At 35.8% G+C, this 24,150-nt stretch overlaps 2 protein-coding genes across 5 annotated transcripts in view; one reads left to right on the forward strand and one right to left on the reverse strand.

The window, feature by feature from the left end:
• Positions 1–2,667, forward strand: part of TRIM23 (tripartite motif containing 23) — a 40,800-nt gene extending 38,133 nt beyond the window's left edge. For both annotated transcript variants that reach the window (XR_005068901.1, XM_037062852.1), the window contains one exon: positions 2,550–2,667. The gene's annotated coding sequence lies outside the window, so the exon portion shown is untranslated. The remainder of the gene's footprint in view (positions 1–2,549) is intronic.
• PPWD1 (peptidylprolyl isomerase domain and WD repeat containing 1) lies at positions 1,154–24,083 on the reverse strand. 3 transcript variants are annotated; one of them, XM_037062848.1, is made up of 11 exons: positions 23,870–24,083; positions 20,626–20,728; positions 17,658–17,758; positions 17,415–17,535; positions 14,677–15,124; positions 10,843–11,033; positions 9,830–10,019; positions 5,922–6,103; positions 3,904–3,985; positions 2,661–2,843; positions 1,154–1,389 (listed from the first exon to the last, which is right to left on the reverse strand). In XM_037062848.1, exons 1-11 carry the CDS (start codon positions 24,063–24,065, stop codon positions 1,246–1,248), a joined length of 1,941 nt encoding a protein of 646 aa, XP_036918743.1. In that variant the 5' UTR covers positions 24,066–24,083; the 3' UTR covers positions 1,154–1,245. The 3 variants fall into 3 exon arrangements, 2 of the variants coding, with proteins under 2 accessions (XP_036918743.1, XP_036918744.1); XM_037062849.1 differs by lacking the exon at positions 2,661–2,843; XR_005068899.1 differs by lacking the exons at positions 1,154–1,389; positions 2,661–2,843; positions 3,904–3,985 and adding an exon at positions 5,313–5,700 and having other exon boundaries at positions 5,751–6,103.
• Positions 24,084–24,150: the final 67 nt, after the last annotated feature.

Here is a 24,150-nt window from a genome sequence, read left to right on the forward strand (position 1 = left end):
TCAATTTGCAAAGTAGGAACAGGGAAGAAGAAAACTACTTTTAAATGAATGAATGAATGAATGAAAAGGACTAATGTTTCTTGCTAATAATTTAAAACATACTTTCAAAAAGACATCTGGCAATCTGTGTGTTTAGGTCTACTGATAAACATGTGACGTAGAATGGAAATATTCATTAATCCAAAATGATTTTTCACTCAAAGCAAAATCATATTTTGAGGGAAATTAGGAATCACCTCCACTTGGTGGCAGTATTACCAAAAATTTAGGTTTAGTCTTTTTAAAGAGGAAGACACGTAAAAGTTTGTGTTTCTTCCAACACAGAAGTTTGGGGTACAAAATGAATAAAGGAAATAATCCTGCTGACCAACAGAAGAAGTGGAAGCTAAGATTTACAGTGTAAGAATGAAATCTTTAAACAGGTCTGTTGAACATGTTTCTCCTAGTAAGTTCTTGAAGAATCTGTCTGGAAATTGGGAGCAGTAGTTCTGAACAGTTGTGAAGTTAGAGTTAAGTGAAGAAGAGAAAATCAATACAAGACTTTGGACTCATTGTTTTACTGCGACAATTTTTACTAATCTCTCCTTAGATACTAAAAATTTGTACTCTATATATATTTTTGATATACTTAGTAAGATATGTTACTAATATTGATATATTTAGTACTTTGCAAAATAGTATAAACTTGAGGATAGAAAATTTAGCTACATTAGAAAAATAGTAAATGAATCTGTCTATAAAACCAAGGACTCAGGTATTCACTGATTCTTATATTTGAAAGAATATTTGATAGTTACTAAGGAATTCAACACTCTTGACCAAAGGGACTTGATATTTTTACTTACTGAAGTTTTACTTACCACTACTTATAATTTAATGATCAAAGGACAAAACTATATGGCATGGAACACAAGCCTTATAAAAGAAAGGAAATAGTATATACTATCAGTTCCTTTCTTCATGCATTTAAGGAAACAATGAGGACAGGTTAACTGGCATGTTTTAAAAAGCTAAGGAAAAAATGCATACCATTCTAATTATTTAGTATGGTTTTGCATCTCCTATGAAATTACAAATAAGGAGTGGTGTTTTACCTGTGTTTAGTCCATTCCACCAACTACATGAGAAATAGTCAAGAAAAGGCAGAGTTTTAAAAAGAAATTTAGTGAAAAATATAAAAATACAATATTGCAATCCTTAAAACATGATTCGTAGGTTTGGGAAGTGTTAAGATATTCCCAAATATCACTTGACGGTAATATTTATGATGCTGACATCCTCGTAGGGCTTATCTGTTTTGGGGTTGACTTTGACGTTGGAGATCCTCTGTACAACTTCCATTCCCTTAGTCACTCGCCCAAAGACCGTGTGCTTGTTGTCGAGCCAAGGCTGTGTTGGAGGACAAATGGAAAAATCTTGGTAAACCAGGTTTCTTCATTCACACCCTCTGGGTGAGCAAGTTAAAAAGAATTTAAATATATCCTTTACTTTTATAATAATTTCACTTAGAGGACTTTTAGAGTGATTTCCATGTTTGTAAGTAAAAATATAAAAGCACAGCATAGTGTTTAAATATCTGCATCTTTCAGACCAAAGGGAGCTGGAATGTGTTTGCTAAAGGCAAGTTTCTTTGCATAGCTTAAAGACTCATGGCTAAGGCTTTAAAAGTTCTCAGCGGGAATCCTGCCTGCAGTTAAGAGGCAATTTGGACTAGTTTAGCAGTGTGCGCTTTGGCATTAAGGAGGGACAGGAGCACTCGAATGCTGGCTGTGCTACTTACTTACTTGACCTTTGGCAAGTTAGTCATGCTTGTTTCCTCAGCTGTTAATTAAAATTGGGTATAGTGAAAGTAGAAGTATTGAGACTGTCACATGAAACTAAGTGCCTGGCAGAGAGTAGCTATAAATGTTTTTCCTTCATTGCTTAGTGCTTAATTACAAAAAATAAAGTATAATTTTTATAATCAGGTGGAAATGCACAATAGCACTAGACATTCTTATACTGTATTCCATCAAATCTATAATGAAATTGATTATCAGTGGCATTCTTATTTCAGAAATATAAAAATGTGGGGAAAATGTCTTAAAATCAGGAATTCATAATACTCCTTTTTATCTTGTCTTCACCCAAAGATATGCTTTTAGAGAGAGGGGAATGGAGGAAGAAAGAAAGGGAGGGGAAACCTCAATGAGGGAAACATCGATTGGTTGCCTCTTGCACCTGCCCAACTGGGGCCCAAACCCACAACCTAGGCGTGTGCCCTGACCAGGAATCAAACCAGCACATCTTTCGTTTTGCAGGAGAATGCCTAACCAACTGAGCTACACCAGCCAGGGTGGGGTTTCATATACTCTATTCTCCATTCTAAAGATGAGAAAGAGGACCAGAAGTGAAATAATTTCTTTTGAACTGTACAAAAAAATAGTGGCAAAGTTGACTAAAACTTAAGTGCCCTAAATTACAGAAACATTGTTTTACAAATAAATCTGATTTGTTAGGTAATTTTATATTTTCTTATCTAAACTGTTCTCATTTTTACATCTTGGCAGATGTAAATCACGGCACAGAGTGCTGCAGCTCTCTCTTCCATGGAATTCACTCTTAGGTCATAAACCATGAACCTCGGGCTTACAGACGATGATGCTGTATGTTGTACTCACCGTTGGAACTACTGTTATGAAAAACTGAGATCCATTCGTATTCGACCCAGCATTGGCCATGCTGAGTGTGTATGGTCTGTCATGTCGTAATGTTGAATGAAATTCATCTTCAAATTCTCCTCCCCATATACTTTCTCCTCCCATACCAGTACCTGTTGGATCTCCTGTCTGAATCATGAAGCCCTTAACAGAAAGAATATAAAAAAACACATTACACTGTTTTTTTTTCTGTATGTGTGCTCTGGAGTTATATTTGTTGAGTGCTTTGTATGCAGTAAAATCTCAACTTGATTATCAACAGTCACTCTATGAAGTAATTTTATTACACTACATAAATTATACTTTAATTTGGATGATAATATTTCTACTGCTCTACTACTACCTAATGTAAGAGAAAAATGCATAGGTCTTCTCATTTATAGACATGCATATCCTCCCCAATAATCTAACTAAAACTAATAGTGTAAGTTTTAGGATCTGTGTCATATATTACAGCTTATGTTACTGCCCCATTCTTCTCCCCTCCATTTCCCTAAACACTGGATTTTCTGGATTTCATTTCACTAATTCCTCCAGAGTCCTGAAATTTGACTTTTCCTCCTGCCATTTCTGACCTGTCAGTAACCAAGAACTATATCCATTTTATGGAATGCTGCTCAACAAAATCTTGGGCAGAGTTCATTCTGCTCTTCAGGTATTAATGGTGGTTCTTACAGTTTAAGTGGCATCTGGGCTTTTCTATTATTTAAAATCCTAACTTTTAGATTGGCCAGCAGTGTCCAACCTGCGGTCCACGGGCTGCATACTGCCCAGGATAGCTAGGAGTGTGGCCCAACACAAAATCATCAAATTTACTTAAAACCTTTTTCTTTGTTCATCAGTTTTCATTAGTGTTTGTATATTTAACGTGTGGCCCAGAGATGCTGAAAGTGTGGACACCCCTGTTAGACCTTACCTAGTAGCCAAGATTACCTTGGCTATTGGTTTTATCTCAGCATGACCCTTTACTCATTATGTGATCCTGTTTTCAATGTCCATAAAATTTGGCTGTAGTGTTTCTAAAAAGGAAATTATTCAGCTACTCCTGTCCTTGATTCTAGATCTGATATTTATGACCATTCTTTTGGTGTCCACAGTCCATTTTTCCTATTCCTTTCTCATAAAGTTTTAGCAAAAGATATGCCTTAGGTTTAAACCTCTTGTTATGCAATTAACTACTATTTATAAAACTTGTATGACTTACCTTAATTATACGGTGAAATGTATGTCCATTATAATAACCATTTCTGCTGTGAACACAGAAGTTTTCCACTGTCTTAGGACACCTAGTAAGACATTTTAAAAATATGAAATGAGCATATTAAGAACATCTTAAGACAGTTTCTTTGCAATTCTGCTTCCTAATGGTGTTTTCAGTATCTTCTAAATGTTTCAGATGGACAGACTTTCATAACCTCTTCTAATCTGAGGACAAGCAAGGGCTAAAAGGGCATATAAGCTGTAGTACATTATTACTTAATGTAGCATCTTTATTATTTATTATTTATTTAAATTGTTTATTTAATTCTTGTTCAAGTAATTACTTAATGTAGCATCTTTAAATCAAAATTTGCTTATTAGAGTTGAATTTGATAGTATTGATTTCAAGGTTATTTAGCAGTTTAAAAAATATGACCAACACACCTTAAAATATATACAATTAGCTGTATATGGTTGATGGAGTTCCTGAGAAAGGTAGTTTTCTTATAAAAACAATGTTTTGGTAGTAACACATTCCTGGCCAAGGACTTATTCATTGAAATGTCTCCTAAATTTAGTCAACTTTAAGTGATAATCAGACACACTGAGTATGAAGCATTCTAAATAAAATTAACCCCACAGGATGATTTAACGTGGTACATTATCCTGTAACAGACCTTCGAGCTGGGAGTGAAAGGGAAAATCAAGAGGGTGCAACAGGCTTAATGGATGCGTGGGTTCTGAGTACTTGAAATGAGATGGTCCAGGAGCCTAAAACTGCCTAGTTCTTTGTTCAGTACCAATGTATGGTGTGATAAAACATTTATATCCAGAACAAATAAGTACTGTTACATAAAGGTGTTCTAAAAGATGTTACTTTCTGTTTCAAGACTAGCCAGAGATTCTCTATTGTACTTGGTATTGCACACTTATTTTGCAGACTTTTAAACTGTCCTGAATATGTTTCTGCTTTTTTCAACAGAAGCCCTTATGTGTTGTATTCAAATTTGGTTTAAAAAAATACAGCTGCTGGGACTGAGGAAGTAGATGTCAAGCAAATGTGAGGAAGTAAAAATATCCTTCCATTAAGGATTTGTTTTGAAAGGAAAGCCAGTTATATTAAGATACTCACAAATTGTATTTCAGATGTGTATAGTAAAAGTTATATGGAATTGGCCAAAGAGTTTGTTTTTTCCCATAAGATGGCTCTAGTTGCACTTATCTTTAACTTCATCGGAAATAATTTTGTTAGACTGTTTGTGACAGCTGTCATATCACTGCATTAAAAAAAATCAAAATTGGTGAATTTTTGTGTAGCCATTTTAATATTGGAGATGGAAGGAAATATGCAACAGTTTGGGGGTATTATGTTTCAAAAATGATAAAAATGCAAATGAAATGCAAAAGATTTGTGCAGTGTAAGGAAAAGGTTCTGTGACTGATCAAATGTACCAAAAGTGGTTTTACAAAGTTTTGCGTTGGAGATTTCTCACTAGGTGATGCTCCACTGTTGGGTAGGCCAGTTGAAGTTGACAGCAATCAAATGGAGACATTGCGAACAACCAATGTTCTACCACCCAGGAAATAGCTGACAAAATATCCACATCAATAAAGTTATTGGTGAAAGTGAAAAATGTTATGGAAAAACATTATGGACTTTTATGTTATGGAAAAACCTAAATGGACTTTTTGGCCAACCCAATATATGTTTGTATGTCACTTTTTAGTTTACATTCAGCACCTTCATAGCCAAGATATTTAGTCCTCATACTTTAAAAACCTGTTAAGTATGTGTATCTATGTATAAAATTTCAAATTTTCAAAAAAAGTATGTTAAGTATGTTTATCTATGTATAAAATTTCCCATTTTCAAAAAGAACAGTTATCACAAACCTCAAAGTTGACTATTAAACATTTCAGTGCTTCAAAATTTAAGTCAGAATAAGAAAAATTTTAAGTTGCATCATTTCTTCAAACATACACATGTACGTAAGTGTTCGAGACAACAAAAACAGTACACACTCGACAGGAAACAGTTTGGTGTGAATGTCCCCCATGCTTGTGTGGATAATGGCACTGTCTGAAACTCGTTTGGGTCCTTCAGCCTGAGTAGCTGCCATGACTTCTTCTTTAGAAGGTTTCTCATTAAAAACATCTCGGTCAGAATCTGCACTTTTTGTATCTTCTGGTTCTCGTTTGGTAAACTAAAGGAGGAAAACAAACTGAGTGAATTAAGTTTTTCATCTGGTTAAAATTTATGAAGAAGAAAAGTTCACTTCTAATGAAGTATTTAAGGAAAGTATGAATTCACATCAAAATTAATCCTTCAGGAATCACTTCCGATCAAAAAATGTGTAAGACAGTTAAATTATTTTTATATTTACATGAAAAAAACCCATATAGTGAAGATGTATGATTTTAACTGGGATTAATATCCTTTTAGGTGAAAATTATTTGAGTACACATTTAACAAGAAGCAGGTTTTTTGAGGTAGGTAGCTACTTCTGTCTTCTAGCCTGTCCTAACCTGCCACCTGTTGCTTACTTTTCACTATTTAGAATCCCTGGGTTTGAATCCCAGCTGTCATTTGGTATGTATTTGACTTTGGGAAAGTAAATTCATTTCTTACATTTCCTCATTCATCAATGGAGATAATAAGAACTACCTCAAATGGTGCGACATCATGAAGATTAAATGAAGGGATGTAAATTGCTTAGAGAATAGTGGTTAACATTTAGAGGGCACTATATACCTATTAACGCTTGTTGTTATTACTATGAGTAGGACTTTGTGCTAGGCAGGATGAGGATCCAAAGATGAATCAGCGTCCTGACCGCTGTGACTCGGCTGTTTGGGAGTCATCCTGCAAAGTGAAAGGTCACCAGTTTGATTCCCAGTCAGGTCACATGACTGGGTGCCAGGCTCAGTTCAGTTCCCAGATGGGGTTTGTACAAGAGGCAGCCAATCAGTGTTTGTCTCTTGCATTGATTTTCTCTCCCTTCCTTCTCTCTCTAAAAATAAGTAACTAAAATGTTAAACAAAACAAAACAAAAACTCCAAAGAATAATCTTGACCTTTTTTTTTTGGGCCCCCATCTGACGTACTTTAAACCCTGAAGCATGGGAGAAAGAACGTAAATTTTGAGTGCAGTAGTAGAAATCTCAGAACCTCAGGGTACAGGGAGAACTCAGAAAAATCTTTCAGTTGTTAAAATTCTGGATTTCTCAAGTCCTGTTTCTTTTATTTGACTCTTAGTCAGTAGAAATCTTTCCTTCCAAGAAAGATATACCTGGTGCCTACCGTGTTTCAGGAAGGTAAAGCTACTACCCCAGGCCCTGTCATACCCAATAGCATGCCTTGATCCACTTGGACAGATTTCAAATAAACAACCAAGTTCAGATATGATTGCCTTCACATCTTATTCTCCAGTTTTCAAAGGAATGGCATGTCTTTTATACTATTTATATGAATTTTAAATACTGATCTTGATTTCATTCACATATGAAACTACTAAAGTTCAAATTTTTTTAAATTTTACTTTTATGACATTGGACTCAAAAAAGGGATACAAATGTATATACTATTTTAAATTTTGCTTCAAGATATGTACATCTTATAAACCTGATAGTTCATGAAAATGTTAGCTGTATAAAAAGACACTGTGAGTGACTTGTTTTTCTACTTCAAAGTTTAAAAGGAACCTGTGGTTTAATCAACAAAAAAGTAAACTCTGGGGAAAGTAAAAGAAAATAACTTGTGACTTAGTTTTTTTAACGAAGTGGTTGAAAAATTATATGTTTTTAGTGTTTATCAAGAATTCTCTTGTGCCCTGGCTGATGTGGCCCAGCAGACTGACTGCAGGCCTGTGAACCAAAGGGTCACCAGTTCAATTCCCAGTCCGGGCACATGCCAGGGTGGAGGGCCAGGTCACTAGTTGGGGACATGCAAGAGGCAACCACATATTCGTGTTTCTTTCCCTTTCTCCCTCCCCTGCCCTCTCTCTAAAAATAAAATCTTTGAGAAAAAAAAAGAAAAATTTTTTGTCATTTTTACTATCAAAAACAGTTTAATTACAGGTAAAAACAATTTTTTTCTTTAACATATATTAATACACCTTTAGCAATGCCTTTGAAAGTTTTAAGGGAAAAAATCTCACCTTAAAAGAATGTACCCATTCTAGGTTAAAAACTTGGTTGGGGTAGGGAAACTGCTATTTCCTACATTCATCAAATGCTGCTGCTTATAATATGTCAGACGAATAAATGAGTATACTACAATGGGGCAGACACTTTACCAAACTTTGTGGACTTAATAGTGAAGAAAACATAGTGCCTATGTTTATGGATTTCATATTATCATGAGGAGATAGCAGTGTCAGCAACCAAAAAAATACCTGCAAATTATTCCCGAAAGTGTGACACCAACACAGCCAGGAACACCTAATCCAGACTTAATGTCAGAGAAGGCTTCAAAGCTGAAGTCTGAAGTATGTGTAGGAGTTGGGGAGGTATGTGTACATTGCAAAAGGAATAGCCTGTGCAAATGCTTAGACGTAAAAAAGAATACTGAACTTACTACAAATGAGATCAAGTTCAGTATGGTCAGTGTGGCAAATGAAGTAGAAATGAAGAGTGATAAGGTAGGAGGAACTGCTAATATAGATAACTGAAAAGTTAGGCAGAGAAATATAGTAAGTCCTTAAGGTTATCAATAGGTTCTTGGAAACCACTACTATAATGAAAACAATGTATGACAATACCAATTTTACCACAGGCTAACTGATATAAGAGAGTGAGTTCCTATGGCATTACTCTGGTCATAAAACAACAAACTTCTAAATAAAAACCCAGAACACTGCTAATACTGAATGATGAAATTAAACATTGAAATAAATGTGACCTATACCTAAATTTTAAAAATTAGTAAGAGCCAGTAATATAATTATTTTCCAACCCCTGCCTATTCCTGTTCACGGTAATAAGTGGCTGTAGCCTATCCTTGCAGCTCAGGGCTAAAGGCAGAAATCATGCCTGGACAGGACACTGTTCCATCACAGTTCACACTTACACACACTTACACACACGCTCACACTCACTTAGGCTGGGGCAATTAGGATATGCAGTTAACCTGCACATCTCTGGGATATGGAAGAAAACCAGGGTACCCAAAGAATGTGCAAACTCCATTCTGACAGTGATCCTGGCCAGGAATCTTTTTTTTTCATTAATGCTGTAACAAAATGACAATATTTGAGGGCTTGCTATAATCACATTTGGGCCTTAGAAAGTCTCTGAGAGCAGTGTGAAGGACACAGTGCAAGGGCAGAGGTTTCTGTACTTTATAGATTTTTCTGCTTGCCTGAACAGTTAGGATGATGCTACTCCCAGATAGCTTCGTAGTATGATTTTGAGCCCAATTTTAATGAACATGCGAAGTACTTTTAATTCTCTAGGAAAAAATAAACTCAGGAATATACAATTCTAAGGTGGCAACATTACACTGGAGTCAAAAGATTTTTAACGTGTGTAGAGAAGAAATTGTGCAAGTTCATGGGAGATGAATTATGTTCAAGAGTGAAGACTGTAAAATAATAAAAACACATAAGAATTTTTTAAATCCCATAGTGAAGACTATTTGGATTCAATTATTACCATAACCACTTATTTCCTATTATCTTAGACAACACAAATAGTTATAGAATCCAGGTTGAAAAATTTTCAAAACAGAATGGAAAACAGTACAGAAATACTGAAAATCAAGTCCTAGTTAAGAATTCTACAATATTAATGTTATAAGATGGTGTTCTGGTTGTTTAGAAAGTCTGCTATTATTGCCAACATTCCCTTCAGTTGAAAGCACAAGCTAAGAAAATAAAACTCCAACCGAACTGGAAGAAACATTAAGGTCCATTGCTTGGTTCTTATACATACCATATAAAATCTGTTCTTTTTGAAAGATGTACAAACTATTGTTGGGTCAGCTTGAATATTCTGAAGAACAGGGTTTTCAGAAGCTTTCATTTCAATAGTAGTTGCAGCACGATGTTTTTTGGCTATTCCTTGGAACAAAGCCAACTGCATCACCCTAATGTTTTCCTGCTTGCCTAAGATCCGCACACACCTGAAAAATACAATATTTTATACAATAAAATGATCAGAATTCCAGTTAAAACAACTCTACAGATAAAAGCTGGGACTCAACTATCCTTTATCTTTGTACAAAATAATTAGTGAAAGGTTTTTAAAAAGCATTTCTTTACCTACCCCCCAAAAGGTATTTAAAACTGGTAGGTGGCTATAATTTTCAGATTAAATAAATACAATCATTCAATCATACAGTTTTAACCTATTCCCATTATTTTATCTATCTGCAAACTTTCAAAGATTTTGTGTTGTGAAGAACTAAATATAAATTTATTTATATATAAGAAGGTACAGCACAAGATATTTTTTCTCCTCAAAACATAGTGCTTTAAGTACTTCTCATTTACCTTCAGTGATAGTATCTGATGTAGCTATTCTGTACTAAGACCAAATGGACTGTTTGCACAAAAGGCTTATTGTGGTTTCATGCATTTTAACTTCTGATTTTATGTCTAGCAGGATGTAATGCCGAATTCTGTGGTTAAAATATTTGGCAACATTTAACATGAACCAGGCTAATTTAAATCAATAAGCAAAAGACAGACTATAACTTATTAAAAAAACTAGAAACTATGCATATCTTCTTTCCATTTCTTTTACAAACATGAGTGGAAACTTTTTACATAAGAGTATAAACAGAAAGACCACAGAAAAATCCAGTCAAAACATTTGGTTAAGTTTAGACATTTGGGACCATTCCACTTGTCTTGGAACAAACAAAACTCCCATTGTTTCCCCGAAAGAGGAAATGGTCCCCAATAAATGCATTTTTAAAAAATATACATCATATTAAAGCTTACCGGTTTGTTTCTACATTTATAACTTTAATGCCCAGCATGGTTCCATATAGCACAAAGTGTCCAGTTTCATCAAAAACTATATTTATTAATCTCACTGCATCCACCTTCTCCAACTCACGTTCCACAGCCATTCGTCGGCCAAATTCCATGTCTGGTAGCTGTTGCCTCATCTGCTGTAGTTCAGTAAACATCTAGGAAACAAACCATTAATTAACAAAAAAGCTACAGAAGAAAGGGAAGGAGAACTCAAATAGAAGCAGACTGCACATAAGACTAACTGACAGTTTATGCACTTACATCTTAAGGAGGATTCTAAAAACCATAAGCAGGAAATAAAAAGTATATTTCAAGCATAAAAAACATTTATACTAATTGGTTCTTCTAATTAAACAAAAACAAACCAGTTAGTCATTATAATTACTGCTTTCTCTATAGAAACAATTTTATTTCTTCTGCCTTGTATAAGCTACAGACTAGCACTTTGTAGTAGAGATAAAATGCAAACCACATAACTAATTTAAAATTTTCAAGTAGCTACATTAAACAAAGTAAAAAGAAATAGGTGAAATTAATAGTTTTATTTGACCCAATATATCATCCAAAATATTAACTTTTAAAAAGTAAGCAATTTAATTATTTTTTCTTATGTCTTTGAAATCCTGTTTTATACTTTCAGTTTAACTCAACTTGAACTAGCCACAGATCAAGTGCTCAAGAGCCACATGGGGCTGGTGGCTACTATACTGTATGACACAGCTGTAGACTATGAGGGCCTCATACAAGGGTCCCGGGGCTTGACATAGTAAGCACTCAGTTTCTGTTGAATGAATAAACTCTTCTTATTTCACTAACATATAACAATTTCATGATATTTCAGAAAATGTTTCAAATCTTTTGACACAAAGTACAATTACAGTGAGACTGTCATTAAGTAAATGTGATATAGGATAGATGAATATATTAATGGGTGCACTTTAGAAATTTGGTCTACTTTTCAAAAATAATATGTGATTTAAAAAACAGGGGCCACATCCAATTACTATTATTACACTATAAACCTTCCAAAAGATACGACCTTTACATTCAGTTTTCCAGACATTTAGGGCATCAAAGAGCAGAATTCAAAAGTAGCTCTCTATTTCAGACAAAAAAAGGGAGACTTATGATCCACCTACTTCTACCCATTTTTCCCCCATGTCTGTGTTAACTGGAAATCTCCCGTTTTTATATATGGAAACAGTATACTCCAAAAATCCAAAGGCGGTATCCATGGTAGGGAATGGTCTTGTAGACCAGCTAAAAGGCCTGGCCATTAGTTTCTTTTCTCCAGTCTGAGACAGATATATGACATGTTAGTGATTTGTACCTTCATGTGTCAGAAACAGCCTAGATGCTGGACTACATTTGTGTAGTCAAAGACCCCTGATTGTTCTTGCTAGAGAGAGGACTCAGTTTCAAGACTTTGTAGACGGCCATCTGACCACATGTAAGAATTTTATAACCGTTAATCCAACCTGATAAACACATTGGAATCTTTCTACAGAATTCTAGCCTTTACAGCAGGGCCTCTGTGATACACAGCTGGGTGGCCATATGCAGTGATTCTCGTTAATAAATGCCAAATCATACTTCACACCATCCAATTATGTTTCTTGTCTGTTAAACAAGGATTCTTAACTGGGTAGAAACTTTCCCCTGTAACGTGGAACTATGAAGTTCCATCACTTACTAGTCACTAGCATTGTAACTAATTTAACTGGCATTTTCCTTTTTGTCTGTTTTACAAACTTTCTCGTTCTGAGTCTCAACTTGTCATATGCTTTACTGCTGAGCTCTTACCACTTTCGCTCTATCACTTCAACAAATGTTGAAGACAACACTGAAGAAATAGAGTGGATTGAACAGCTCAGAATATGTACGTTAAGAGATTTATATTCGGGACTAGGATTTTAGTATTTCTTTTTTTAAGAAATCTTAGAAGAACTACAAGTTGGTAAAGAGTTCTTAAATTATACTTAAATTACTGGACACCACTAAAAAAAAAGCATCACAAAGCTTTCTCTTTTTATTTTAAAATCCTTATCTGAGGAGAGAGGAAGAGAGGGGAGAAATATTAAAATGAGAAATATTGGTCAGTTACCTCCCATATATACCCCAACCGGAAACCAAACCCACCTATGTGCCCCGACCAGGAATTGAACCCACAACCTTTTGGTATCTGGGACAATACTCTGACCAACTAGGCCACCCAGCCAGAGTGGTTTCTCCCTTTCTTAAAAGCATAGTGGAAAGCCATCTTCTTCCAACAAGAAAATGAGTCATTAGGATGATGTGACTAGCAAACAGAATTTCACATTTGTCTGGATTCGTACTACTTCAGATACTCCACCTAATACCATTGCCGCCAAACAAGAATGTGACTAACAACAGTGACAGAATTTCTGAAGAGCTTGACTCAGGGAATATAATGTAAATCAGTCACTACCAAGACTGGAATCCACTCTATCATACAGTAAATACTGCTACAAAGGATCAACCCACATTAAGAGGATTCCACATACCATTAGCAGTTACAGAACCACTTGACAGGAACAGCTGACGAGACCCAAGTTTCTACAAAAACCAGTTAACTGCACGAATAAACTCTTATTTTCCAACAGTATGTTTTAACAAATTCTTCTTAGCAGTAATTATATGTCAGGTACTATTCTTACGGTAAGAGATAGAATCACGAACCAAAACAGACAGAGGATCATAGATTACACTGAGTTCAGTCTACTAGATTTGATACATGGTAATCACATAAGAACATACCAAAAGCTTTAAAAGAAAAAAAGAGTGATATACAGTCAAATAAAGATTTTTTAAAAAAAGATGTCCCAGATTGCATGAACAGTGAAAAATTCAGAAAGGAAGTGACCTTTTAATTAAGATTTGAAGGATAAGTTCAACAGATAATGGGAGAAATGGAGGGAAGGGTCGCTCCAGGCAGAAGAGACATAATGTTCAAGAAACTGAAGCAGGGCCTAAATCGCTAGACTAAGAGGAAGGGACAGGTGATTTGCACTAGGCTGTAAGGGTAGGCAGGGACCACAGTGTGGCAAGCCATCATTTTGGTCTGCATTCTAAGAACAACAGAAAGCCCCTGAAGGGTTCAAAAGAGGACAGGATTGGATATGCGCTTTTAACAGATTACTCTGGTTGTAGCAAAGGTAACAGATAAGGAGAAAGCCAGAATAGATACTAGCAGTAGGCTACATAATAAGCCAGGAGAAAGATAATCAAGTTTGGCAGTAAGGGGGTGTGCTGAAAGGAAATGGACGGATTTAAAGTAAATTTAGAAAGTAAAATAGTCAGGACTCATGATAAATTAAATAGAGTAGTAAGGAAATAGGACAGCTCAGGTTTCTGGCATGTGCAGCATGTAATAGATATTGGTGCCATTCATGAAGACAAAAAAAAAAGCAACAATGCAAGATAGCAGACAACTGAATACTACCTTTAATGTGCTAAGAGAAAAAAACTTATCAAAATAAATGTCTCGCTCCATAAAAAAAAAACCTTTTAAAGAAATAGCACAGCCCTGGCTGGTATGGCTCAGCAAACTGAGACCTGGCCAGCACACAAAAAGGTCACCAGTTCGATTCCCAGTCAGGGCACAGGCCTGCGCTGCAGGCAAGGTCCCCAGTAGGGGGAGCATAGGAGGCAACCACACATTGGTGTTTGCCGCTTTCTCCTTCCCTTCCCCTGTCTAAAAACAAATAAAATCGTTTTTAAAAGCACAAAACAAAGACATTTTCAGAAACTAAAATATTAAATTTAAATTGCACTTACACTTAGTGATTCATCAAAGACTCTCATGAGTTTTCCAGTTAAAAACCTGAAAATTCTAACTTTTCTATCAGAACCAATTGTAGCTATTTTCTTCCCATCAGGTGAAAAACATATGCTGGATGGATAAGCCTTGCACTTGGCAAATTCATATAAATCTGTGTCAGTTTTATATTCCCAGTTCACATTTTTGGGGAATTTATATTCATGAGGAGGCCCAGTCCAGTATTCAATCATTCCAGATTTGTCAGAAGACACTACTGCTTTGTAAACTGGGTTTAGCCGTATCTGAGTAAGAGGTGAGGTATGGAGTTTGTCAAAAACATGGAGCGGCTGGTTATCTCCTCGACCATCGTAAATGAAAATTTTCCCCGTACTCTTCTCAGAAGCAGCAACTGACGATATGGCATCCCCTGGGCAATAGATCCACTCGCACTGCCCAGGAAAATAGCTGAAATAATAAAAAAATTGAGAGAAAAGGAGATCAATACAAGAAGTAAGCATTCCTTCCTACCCTCACCATCAAAAAAAGGCCTGGCTAGTGTGACCAGTGATTTAGCTAGTTTTGGATTCCTTGCTCAAAAGAGGCAGAGAGACCCTGGCCAGTGTGGCTCGGTTGGTTGGAACATTACACTGGAACTGAAAGGTCACCAGTTGGATTCCCAGCTGGGGAGCACAGGAGGAGGCAACCAACTGATGTTTCTCTCACATCGATGTTTCTCTGACTCCCTTCTCCTCTCTCTAAACCAATGGGAAAAAATGTCCTTGGGTGAAATTTTAAAAAAAATAAAGAGAGAGAGACTGATACAGAATGGGGAGGAATGGGTAAGAACAGTTACTCATTTTTCTCTTTCTGACCTCATCAGTGCATTGATAATCACTTCTGACGTTTTAGCAAACTGTAAGTAGAACAACGGCATATATAAGACCATTTACTTCTTTGGGTAACCTCACTAGACTTGGGACCTAAGATCGTCTGGGGCACTGCTTTTTCAACCTCTATGTCTCAGTCTATGTGTAACACATTAGAATGAAACAGTATTATGTTATCCATTCTTGAAATATTAGAGATCAAAATATTTGTTATGACCTTGCTCAAAAGAAAATTACACCTTTATTACACTCTAATTATTGGTAACTTGGTCTTAAAACTGTAAGCTTTGAACATGCTACCTGATAACAAGAGCATAAAAAAACTGGGATGGCCCTGACTAGTGTGGCTCAGTGGACTGAATGCTGGCTCACGGACAAAAGGATCACTGGTTCGATTCCTTGTCAGGGCACATGCCCAGGTTGTGGGCCAGGTCGCCAGTAGGGGGCCAGTGAGAGGCAACCACACATTGATGTTTCTTTCCCGCTATTTCTCCCTCCCTTGCCTCTGTTGAAAAATAAATAAAATATTAAAAAAAAACTGGGGTGGATTTAATCGTATACCGAACTTATACACTCAAATAAATACTGTCTCCTCCAAAGTAATCAGTCTGAGAGGTTACACAGGTATTCCAATGATATTGCTGATACTCAAAACATTTACGGCATTCCTCTTTTAGAATTTCTGTCAAAGTCTAAAAAATAAATACTTTTTCAATATCCTCAAAAATGGCAAATGTTTAATATTTCTGAATAGATTTGATTTTTAAAAATAGGTAACGTGGGGAAACAAAGCTGGGAAGTAAGATAATACTGGTCAAGAGGTATTTCTATTTGTAGTCAAAAAGTAAGTTCTGACTAGAAATAATGAGACCGATTTCCTTTAGTGGATTGTAAACTGATTTCAAAGGAAATTTCAAAAGAAGTCCTGCTCTGTATTGAACTGCAGTTCTTTTCCATCTCCACACCAGTTTACATGACAAGGCTCTAACCCCCAAAGTGACTGTACGTGGCCAGCCATAGAGTCTTTGGGAGGTAATTAAGATTCGACGAGGCTGTAAGGGTAGGGCCTATCCCCATAGGCCTCCAGCCTTCTAAGAAGGAGGGAGATATCATCTCCCCTTCTATTCCCTGTTTCACATGAGGACACAATGTGAAACCCAGACGAGAATTCATACCAGAAACCAAACCCTGCTGGAACCTTGATCTTGGACTTTCCAGCCTCCAGACCTGAGAGAAGATAAAATTCTGTTGCTTAGGCTGCCCAGTCTGTGGTCTTTTGTTATGGCAGTCGGCGCTGACTAAGACACGTCTCAAAACTGTTTCTGACAATGTTACATTTTTCAAGTTGACATTCATTTACGTTTATGTATAAATTCAGTATGTTATCTCAAAAAAGACATGCTTAAAACAAAGCATTAAGTCTTGTTACTGTGTAGTTTAACCACAAAACTGGGGTATCGATACACTTCAAAGTTTAAAACCACCACCAAGTAACTTAATTTCCAAAAATGTGCACAAACTATATAAGAACACAATACCATATAACTCAAATAAGCACAACGAGAAAGTTAATTCTAAGTACGAGCAAATTAGACACAATGGATCCTTATTATCAAGTAGTGTTAAGTGGATATAATGAATTCTTGTCATTTTGTTGTTTGGACATTTCTACAGTGGATAATGACAAAAACCACAGCAGAAACCTCCAAATAGCATAATAACAAGGATTCACAATTTCCCAAGTGAAATTCAAAGTATATTTTTTAATGGAATGGTAACATTCTGTTTAGATACACCTATGAAATGGTAAAGTTTAGTTTACAAATTATTTCACTAAGTTAAAAAGCACATAATTTAAAAAGACTTACCCAAGCTTCAGCATATTGATCATGTCAAAGTTCACTACATCAAACACCTTCATTGCTTTATCATCACCCACAGAACAGAACAATGCTCCCTCAGAGCTAACTGCAATACTCTCAATAATTCCTATTTAAATAAATGAAATTAAAACATCAAATACCAATGAAGTAAATGCACATGATTCAAAGAAAAAAACACTTTAAAACAATTTAAGGGACCCCCCCCCCAAAAAAGAGGGAAATTCTTACCCAGGTGACTGCGAAAATGTTTAACAAATTCAATTCCCTCTTCTATTTTTTTCCAGAACTTAATATGTCCATCATGACTGGCAGTAATAATAAAGTCTGTCCTGCATATATAAAATTGTAAAAGTCAATTCTGAAAACAAATGTATGAAACACTCAATACCCTGAAGCAATCATTCACTGAGAATCTCTTGACTCTTTCATACTAGGTTTTCAAAAAAATCTTCCCTTGGGCAGGGGACTATATTAGGGTAGACAGATCATTGCAAATTTTGAAGTTCTGTTTTGGACATTATAGCAGTTTTTATTGTACAAATTTTAATTTTAAGACATAGGTTGAGAATTGAGCTAGGATTTGACATTAAAAAGAAAGAAAAGAAATCTCACTAGGAATCACTAGAACTTACGGTTTTTAAATTACCCTCTTAAAAAAAACTCAGAAAATTCAATACAAAAAAAAAAGCAACCCAATTAAAAAATGGGCAAAAGGCCTGCAGAGACACTTCTCTAAAGAGGACATACAGATAGCCAATAAACACGAAAAGATGCTCAATGTCACTAATCACCAGAGAAATGCAATTAAAACCATAAAGATATATCATCTCACCCATCAGAATAGCTATCATCAATAATTCAACAAACAACAAGGCTGATGAGGATGTGAAGAGAAGGGAACCCTTTTGCACTATTGGTAGGAATGCAGAATGGTGCAACCACTGTGGATAGCAGTATGGAGACACCTCAAAAAATTAAAAATGAATCTGCCTTTCAACTCAGCTATTTCACCTCTGGAAATACATCCAAAGAAACCCAAAACACTAATTCGAAAGAACATATGCACACCCGTGTTCATTGCAACGTTATTTATAATCACCAAGATATGGAATCAGCCCAGTGTCCATCAGTAGATGAGTGGCTAAAACAACTGTGGGACATCTACACAATGAAATACTACTTGGCTGTAAAAAAAAAAAAAAAAAGAAAATTTTACCTTTTTGCGACAGTATGGATGGACCTGGAGACATATTTCACATTACGTTAAGTGAAATAAGCCAGTCAGGGAAAGACAAATACCATATGATCTCACTCATATGAGTAATCTAATGAACAAACTGAACTAACAAGGAAAATGGGGACAGACTCATAGATGGAGAGCAGATGACAGCTAAGGTGGGGGAGCGTAAGGGGTGGAGGGATTGAACAAAAAGGAAAAAGCACTCATAGACATGGACAACAGTGTGATAACTGCTAGAGAGTGGGGGGTATAAGGGGACTAGATGGCAATGGAAAAAAATACAATAAAATTAAATTGAAAAAAGTTACCCTCTAGTCAGTCAAAATGTTCTATTTTTTAGAAGTTCATAAATAATTAAATCTCAACATTTTACTTTCATATACAGTAAAATTCAAAATAAGTTTCTTTTGTGTCCTATCTGAGGTATTTTGGTTATTTAAATTATCAAAAAGATTTTACACAGAATCGACTTGTCTATAGGTATATAAAGATAGAAACCATTTACTGAAACCTAGTATGTGTCAGGTACTTTATACACATTACCTTATTTAATCTTTGTAGCAACTTTATTAGGGTGGGTATTTTTATTATCATTTTACGAGTCAGGAAATATTTTTAAAATGTTAAATATATTTGCCCTAGGTACAAAACTGAAGAGTAGTATTCAATATCAGATCTGCCTAATTTCAAAACCCACAATCTTTCTAACATAATTTTCACCTTGCTGCTCTGGGTTAAAAAAAAAACACTGAGGGGAGGTGGTAGCAGTCCTAGTCCAATATGCTGCTTTATATCCTGACAACTTTGGACTAGGAACAGCGCTAAAGTTTGGTCAGAATTATTCTATAAATGAAACAGAAAGATATTTTAATTAAATTTATATCTTAAATGGTTTCCAAGAACTTAAGAACAGACTGATTCAAAGAGTAAAGTAATTCACCTACTTCTTTTTATAATCACTCCCAATATCAGTGAAACCACCATATCTCATCTAGGTTTCTATGCTAGTATTGTAACTGCTCTCACTGTATCCATTCTGGCCCTCTTTGAATCCATTAATCTCGCCGGTGCCCTGACTGGCGTGGCTCAGTTGGATGGGCACTGTCCCGCAAAGTGAAAGATTACCAGCTCAATTCCTGGTCAGGGCACATGCCTGGGTTGCGGGCTCAGTCTCTGGCTGGTGTGCATGCAAAAGGTGGCCAACTGATGTTTCTTGCACACATAAATGTTTCTCTCCCTTTCTTTCTCCCTCCCTTCCTCTCTTTCTAAAAATAAACAATAAATAAAATCATAAAGAAGAGAGAGAAATCTGACGTTATTCTTCCAATAGGTTCAAAATCCATACAAGGAATAGAAAACTCTCTGAGACTTACCCCTTGCATTTTTTTCTCCAGCCTCATCTGCCATTTAACTTCTCTAAACCTGTTTCCTTACCTATAAAATGTAGATTGTATTACTACCTCATTGGATTGTTCTTAAGATAAATGAGTAATTTACAAAAACAGTATTGGACATAATATGAGCTTAACATACAGTAGAATATTACTATGATGATTATCCTTTTCCAAATCCCGGTTCATTTTCAAGGTCCTGTGACATTTCCAGCATGTCTTAGTTCTCATCATTTTCTCCATTAGTACTGAAGAGGCCAGCTACAAATTATTCATTTTAAATAATGTACCCTTCTGGAAAGCTCAGACACTACCTGGTTCATCCCCTTTGGAATTTATTTCTAAAAGACATACACACAAGCTAAAGAGTTCTGTCTCAGAGGATGTATTCCTTTTTGGTATGGGAAAGAACATGTAGGCCTTTAACTTAAAACTATCACAGAAACTTTGGAATTGAATAGAAATCCATAACGTCCTAAAGTTACTCCTATAAGTCCATGTCAAAATTGAAGCATATAAAAAAATTCTTCTCGGAAAAAAATTTTAAAAAATGTGATAGACTTACTTGGTGCAGACCACATGGGTAATAACATCTCTGTGCATGTAACTGCGCTCGTACATGGATGCACTGGGGAGGTTATCCAGATAGACTCTTTCAAACTCTAGAACTGAGGAGAAAATTATTCTTAACAACTGGAACCAAATACTATTTCATAGTTTATTTTAAATTTTCTAAATTCTATTTTGTATTTTTATCTAGATTTTAATTTCTGCCTATTCCATATGTAATGAAAATAAAAATCCAGTGTCTTTTATGTCAGTTGTAACTTTTAATACTGCAGAGTACTAAACAGCCTTATTATTTAGTTAGTCACAACATCTCAGGTATTATATAGATGCTTACCTGTCTCCAGAACTTAGGAACTGAATGGCTGGCTTAATATGAAGGTTCCATTCAAGCACAAAACCAAAAAGCTTCATGAAAATATCACAATCATCTTCCTAACCACATAGATCTAACTATTAGTGTTCATTTAAATAAGTCATAAGAGACCATCAGTCATCTATAAGATGTTCCAGTTTATCTTTAAGGCATTAATTCTCTTTGAAATCACAGCCACTGGGTTTTTCAGAGCTGAGAAAATCCTACAGAATATCCAGTTGAGTGCTTCTGAAGCATTTTCCAGGGACAGAACATTAGTAAGAGTGGTAATCTGGGAAAATATTGATTCCAATATATGAGCTATAAATAATTGTACTAGTAAAAAATGGCATTAAGTATGTACCTAATAAAAATAATCTAACAATTGATCAATAATGACTCCCTCAAAATGCAAAAAAATAATAATCCAACAATTTTATTTCTCTAAATATGCCTATAAAAAGTTGTTAAATAAGCTATTTTAGTTTTTTATAACTATTATATAGCAGACTCATAGCTATGTCTGATAAACTACCCTTCCCACAATTTTTCATAATAGAACCCACATTTTTATATGAGTAAACTGACATCCAGGCTGTAAGATTTCCTTTCTCACCTTTTCCTGTAGTTAGGTATAACCTTACGCCAATGAGATAAAAGTGGAAATGTGTGACAGTCTAGAAGTCTTCTTCAAAAAGTGTGCCCTCCTCTTCCTCAGTTCTACAGCTTGGAACTGGAGTATGAGCACTGTAATTCTAATGCTCACTCAGGGCAAGGATGAGGGCCATACCCTAGTGATGCTAGGGCAGACAACTGCAAATTGTCTACATTCCTTTGTAGCCTCTATATCAGTCCTAGACTATCTTGGGACTTCTTTTAATGTTATTGTTATTTTGAGGTTTTCTGTAATATGCAGTTAAATTTAATCCTATCTGATACACATTCCTTTTGGTTAGTTCACTTGTTGAAGAGATATTTATTGAAAACATGGGCATAAAGAAAAACACATAGTCCCTGTCCTTGACAATTCATCAGTTTAATTAAAGGTAGTGCCCTATCATTTGTAATGTCTTTCTGAAAATATATATGAAAGTCCAATATCCAAAGAATATGTTAAAGGGAAACAGTTCCACTTCTAGAAATGTAAATATATTAAACTCATCCTTTTAGATAAAATCATAAATATTTAAAAAACATTTCATATATATTTTAAACTTTAAATTTTTTTCACTATTTACTGGCTTAAATACAATAAGCATCTGATGAAGGGTGAAGACTTTTCACACCTCATAATTTCCATATCTGTCTCAATTGTATTAAGATTCTAAGATATGTCTCCTAACATTAATACAAGCTCTTTGATATTTTTAGATTTTCCCTTTCCCCTACATTTCCATAAAAAAGAATATGCAAGATTATTCTAATTCAATAAAACAAACAAGAGCATAAACACTGTAATATTCACTGAGTAATTATTGAGTACCCGCTATATGCAAAGCAATGGAGTAAAACTTGCTCTTAATGCTTACAGTCTTAGCAATGGAGAAGAACATTAATCAGACAATTACATGAATAAACAATTTCAAGATGTAGCAAGTGTAAGAAGAAATACTTATCAGGAAGACTCGGCAGTAAAAAAAAAAGGTAATGCACTTTACAGATGTCAGTGTACAAGGTTCAAAAAAGTAGCTTTTTCAAAATTTGGATACTAAGGCTACCCATAAATTCAGTGCAATAACCGTTATCTCATAGTTATTAGCAATATGCTTTAGAAACCCAGCTCAAACTGGAGAAGTCACAGGCTTCCTGGAGCACGTGACAGCTGAGCTGAGTGCTAAAGGCTGAACACACACACAAAAAGTTAGCCAAGTGAAGGGGTGAGGGTAAATACTCCAGGAAGAGACACCAAGATATCCCAACAGTCATCCTATGGCCCATGCTCAAATGTTTTCGTATGGCCCGTGCAGAGGAGAAACGACAACGGTTTAGGAGAGAAAAGTATGGATATATGCTAGTTAGATAAGGAGAGATTCTATCATGAAAGGCCTTGCATGCCATCATAGGGAATTCGGACTTTATTTGGAAAATAATGAGAAATCATTTAAGAGTTAAGTAAGAAGAGTGATAAAGTAAAATTTGAATTTTTAAAAGATCATATTTTAATAGTCTTACACGTTTAAGGAAAACATTTCATAAAACAGCATTAAAAAAGAAAATGTAATCTATCCCTTTACTCTTTTTGATAAAATTTTGCCACACTTCCACGTTAGAGGCAAAATGCTTCATGCCATGGTATGCAAGGAGTATGGTTTAAAAACCACAGACCTGGTGTTTTAGATAAAAATGTATGATTCAGGAAACTTACATTCCCTGGTTAGAAAACTCACTAACTTGGAAAAGTCAGGACTGAAATGATCTTTAGTTACACTTTGAGATTCTAAGTGGGCACCGTCGTCTCCACAGCCCCGCCCTGAGTGCCCACACTCCCACCACTCTTGAACTAAAAGCCTTAGAGAACCAGTACTTTTTCCCACTTCTAATAAACGGATTTATATATTCCAACCTCTTATGGCTATTGTACGGATTAAAAGAGGCGTCAGAAACACGGTAAGTTTTAGCCTAAGTAAGGCTAAAGTATCTAAGCACCAGTATCTACTATAACAAATCAGTGGTTAATAGTGTTTCATATGCTCAAAAAGACGCCGCACTGCGGCCAACTCCCTATTTCGGGAGCACACACAAATATAAAGGGCCAGAAGTAAGAAGACGACCCTCTGTTCTGATGGCACAAAAGTTCACAAACACCATCCGTTTTCAGTCTGGCTTTAATTCCCCGACTTGAGGCTCGCAACATTCCATCTTGCCCTGTGCCTATCTCTGTAACTACCTTTCCTCTTTTTGGCCAATGTTGCCTCGACAGGTAAAGGCCCAACCCAGCGCTCTTCAGTATCCTCATCGTTCTCTTCGGCCACTGCTACGGCCACTGCCAGCTCTCTCTCTTTGAGTTCCGTTTTTTCCGGTTCCTCTGCATCCCGGTGCCTTCTTCGTCTTAGCTGGGAATCACTACTACCTTCCGCCGCCATGTTGTTCGAATCGTCAGAAAAGGCGCGACACACACAGCTCGACAACCAATCCCAAGGCAGCGGCGCAGCCCTCTCGTGAGCGGCC

This window comes from Sturnira hondurensis, unplaced genomic scaffold, assembly GCF_014824575.4.
Source record: "Sturnira hondurensis isolate 20B ecotype Veracruz unplaced genomic scaffold, ASM1482457v3 Scaffold0014384, whole genome shotgun sequence".
Taxonomy (NCBI): Eukaryota; Metazoa; Chordata; class Mammalia; order Chiroptera; family Phyllostomidae; genus Sturnira; species Sturnira hondurensis.

Coding starts and splice junctions, on each gene's coding strand:
- PPWD1 (XM_037062848.1), bottom strand. CDS start 24,065: ATGGCGGCGGAAGGTAGTAGTGATTCCCAGCTAAGACGAAGAAGGCAC. Junction 17,759..20,625: donor ACCCATGTGGTCTGCACCAA/GTAAGTCTATCA, acceptor TTATATATGCAG/GACAGACTTTATTATTACTG. Junction 1,390..2,660: donor TCATAACAGTAGTTCCAACG/GTGAGTACAACA, acceptor CCTCCAACACAG/CCTTGGCTCGACAACAAGCA.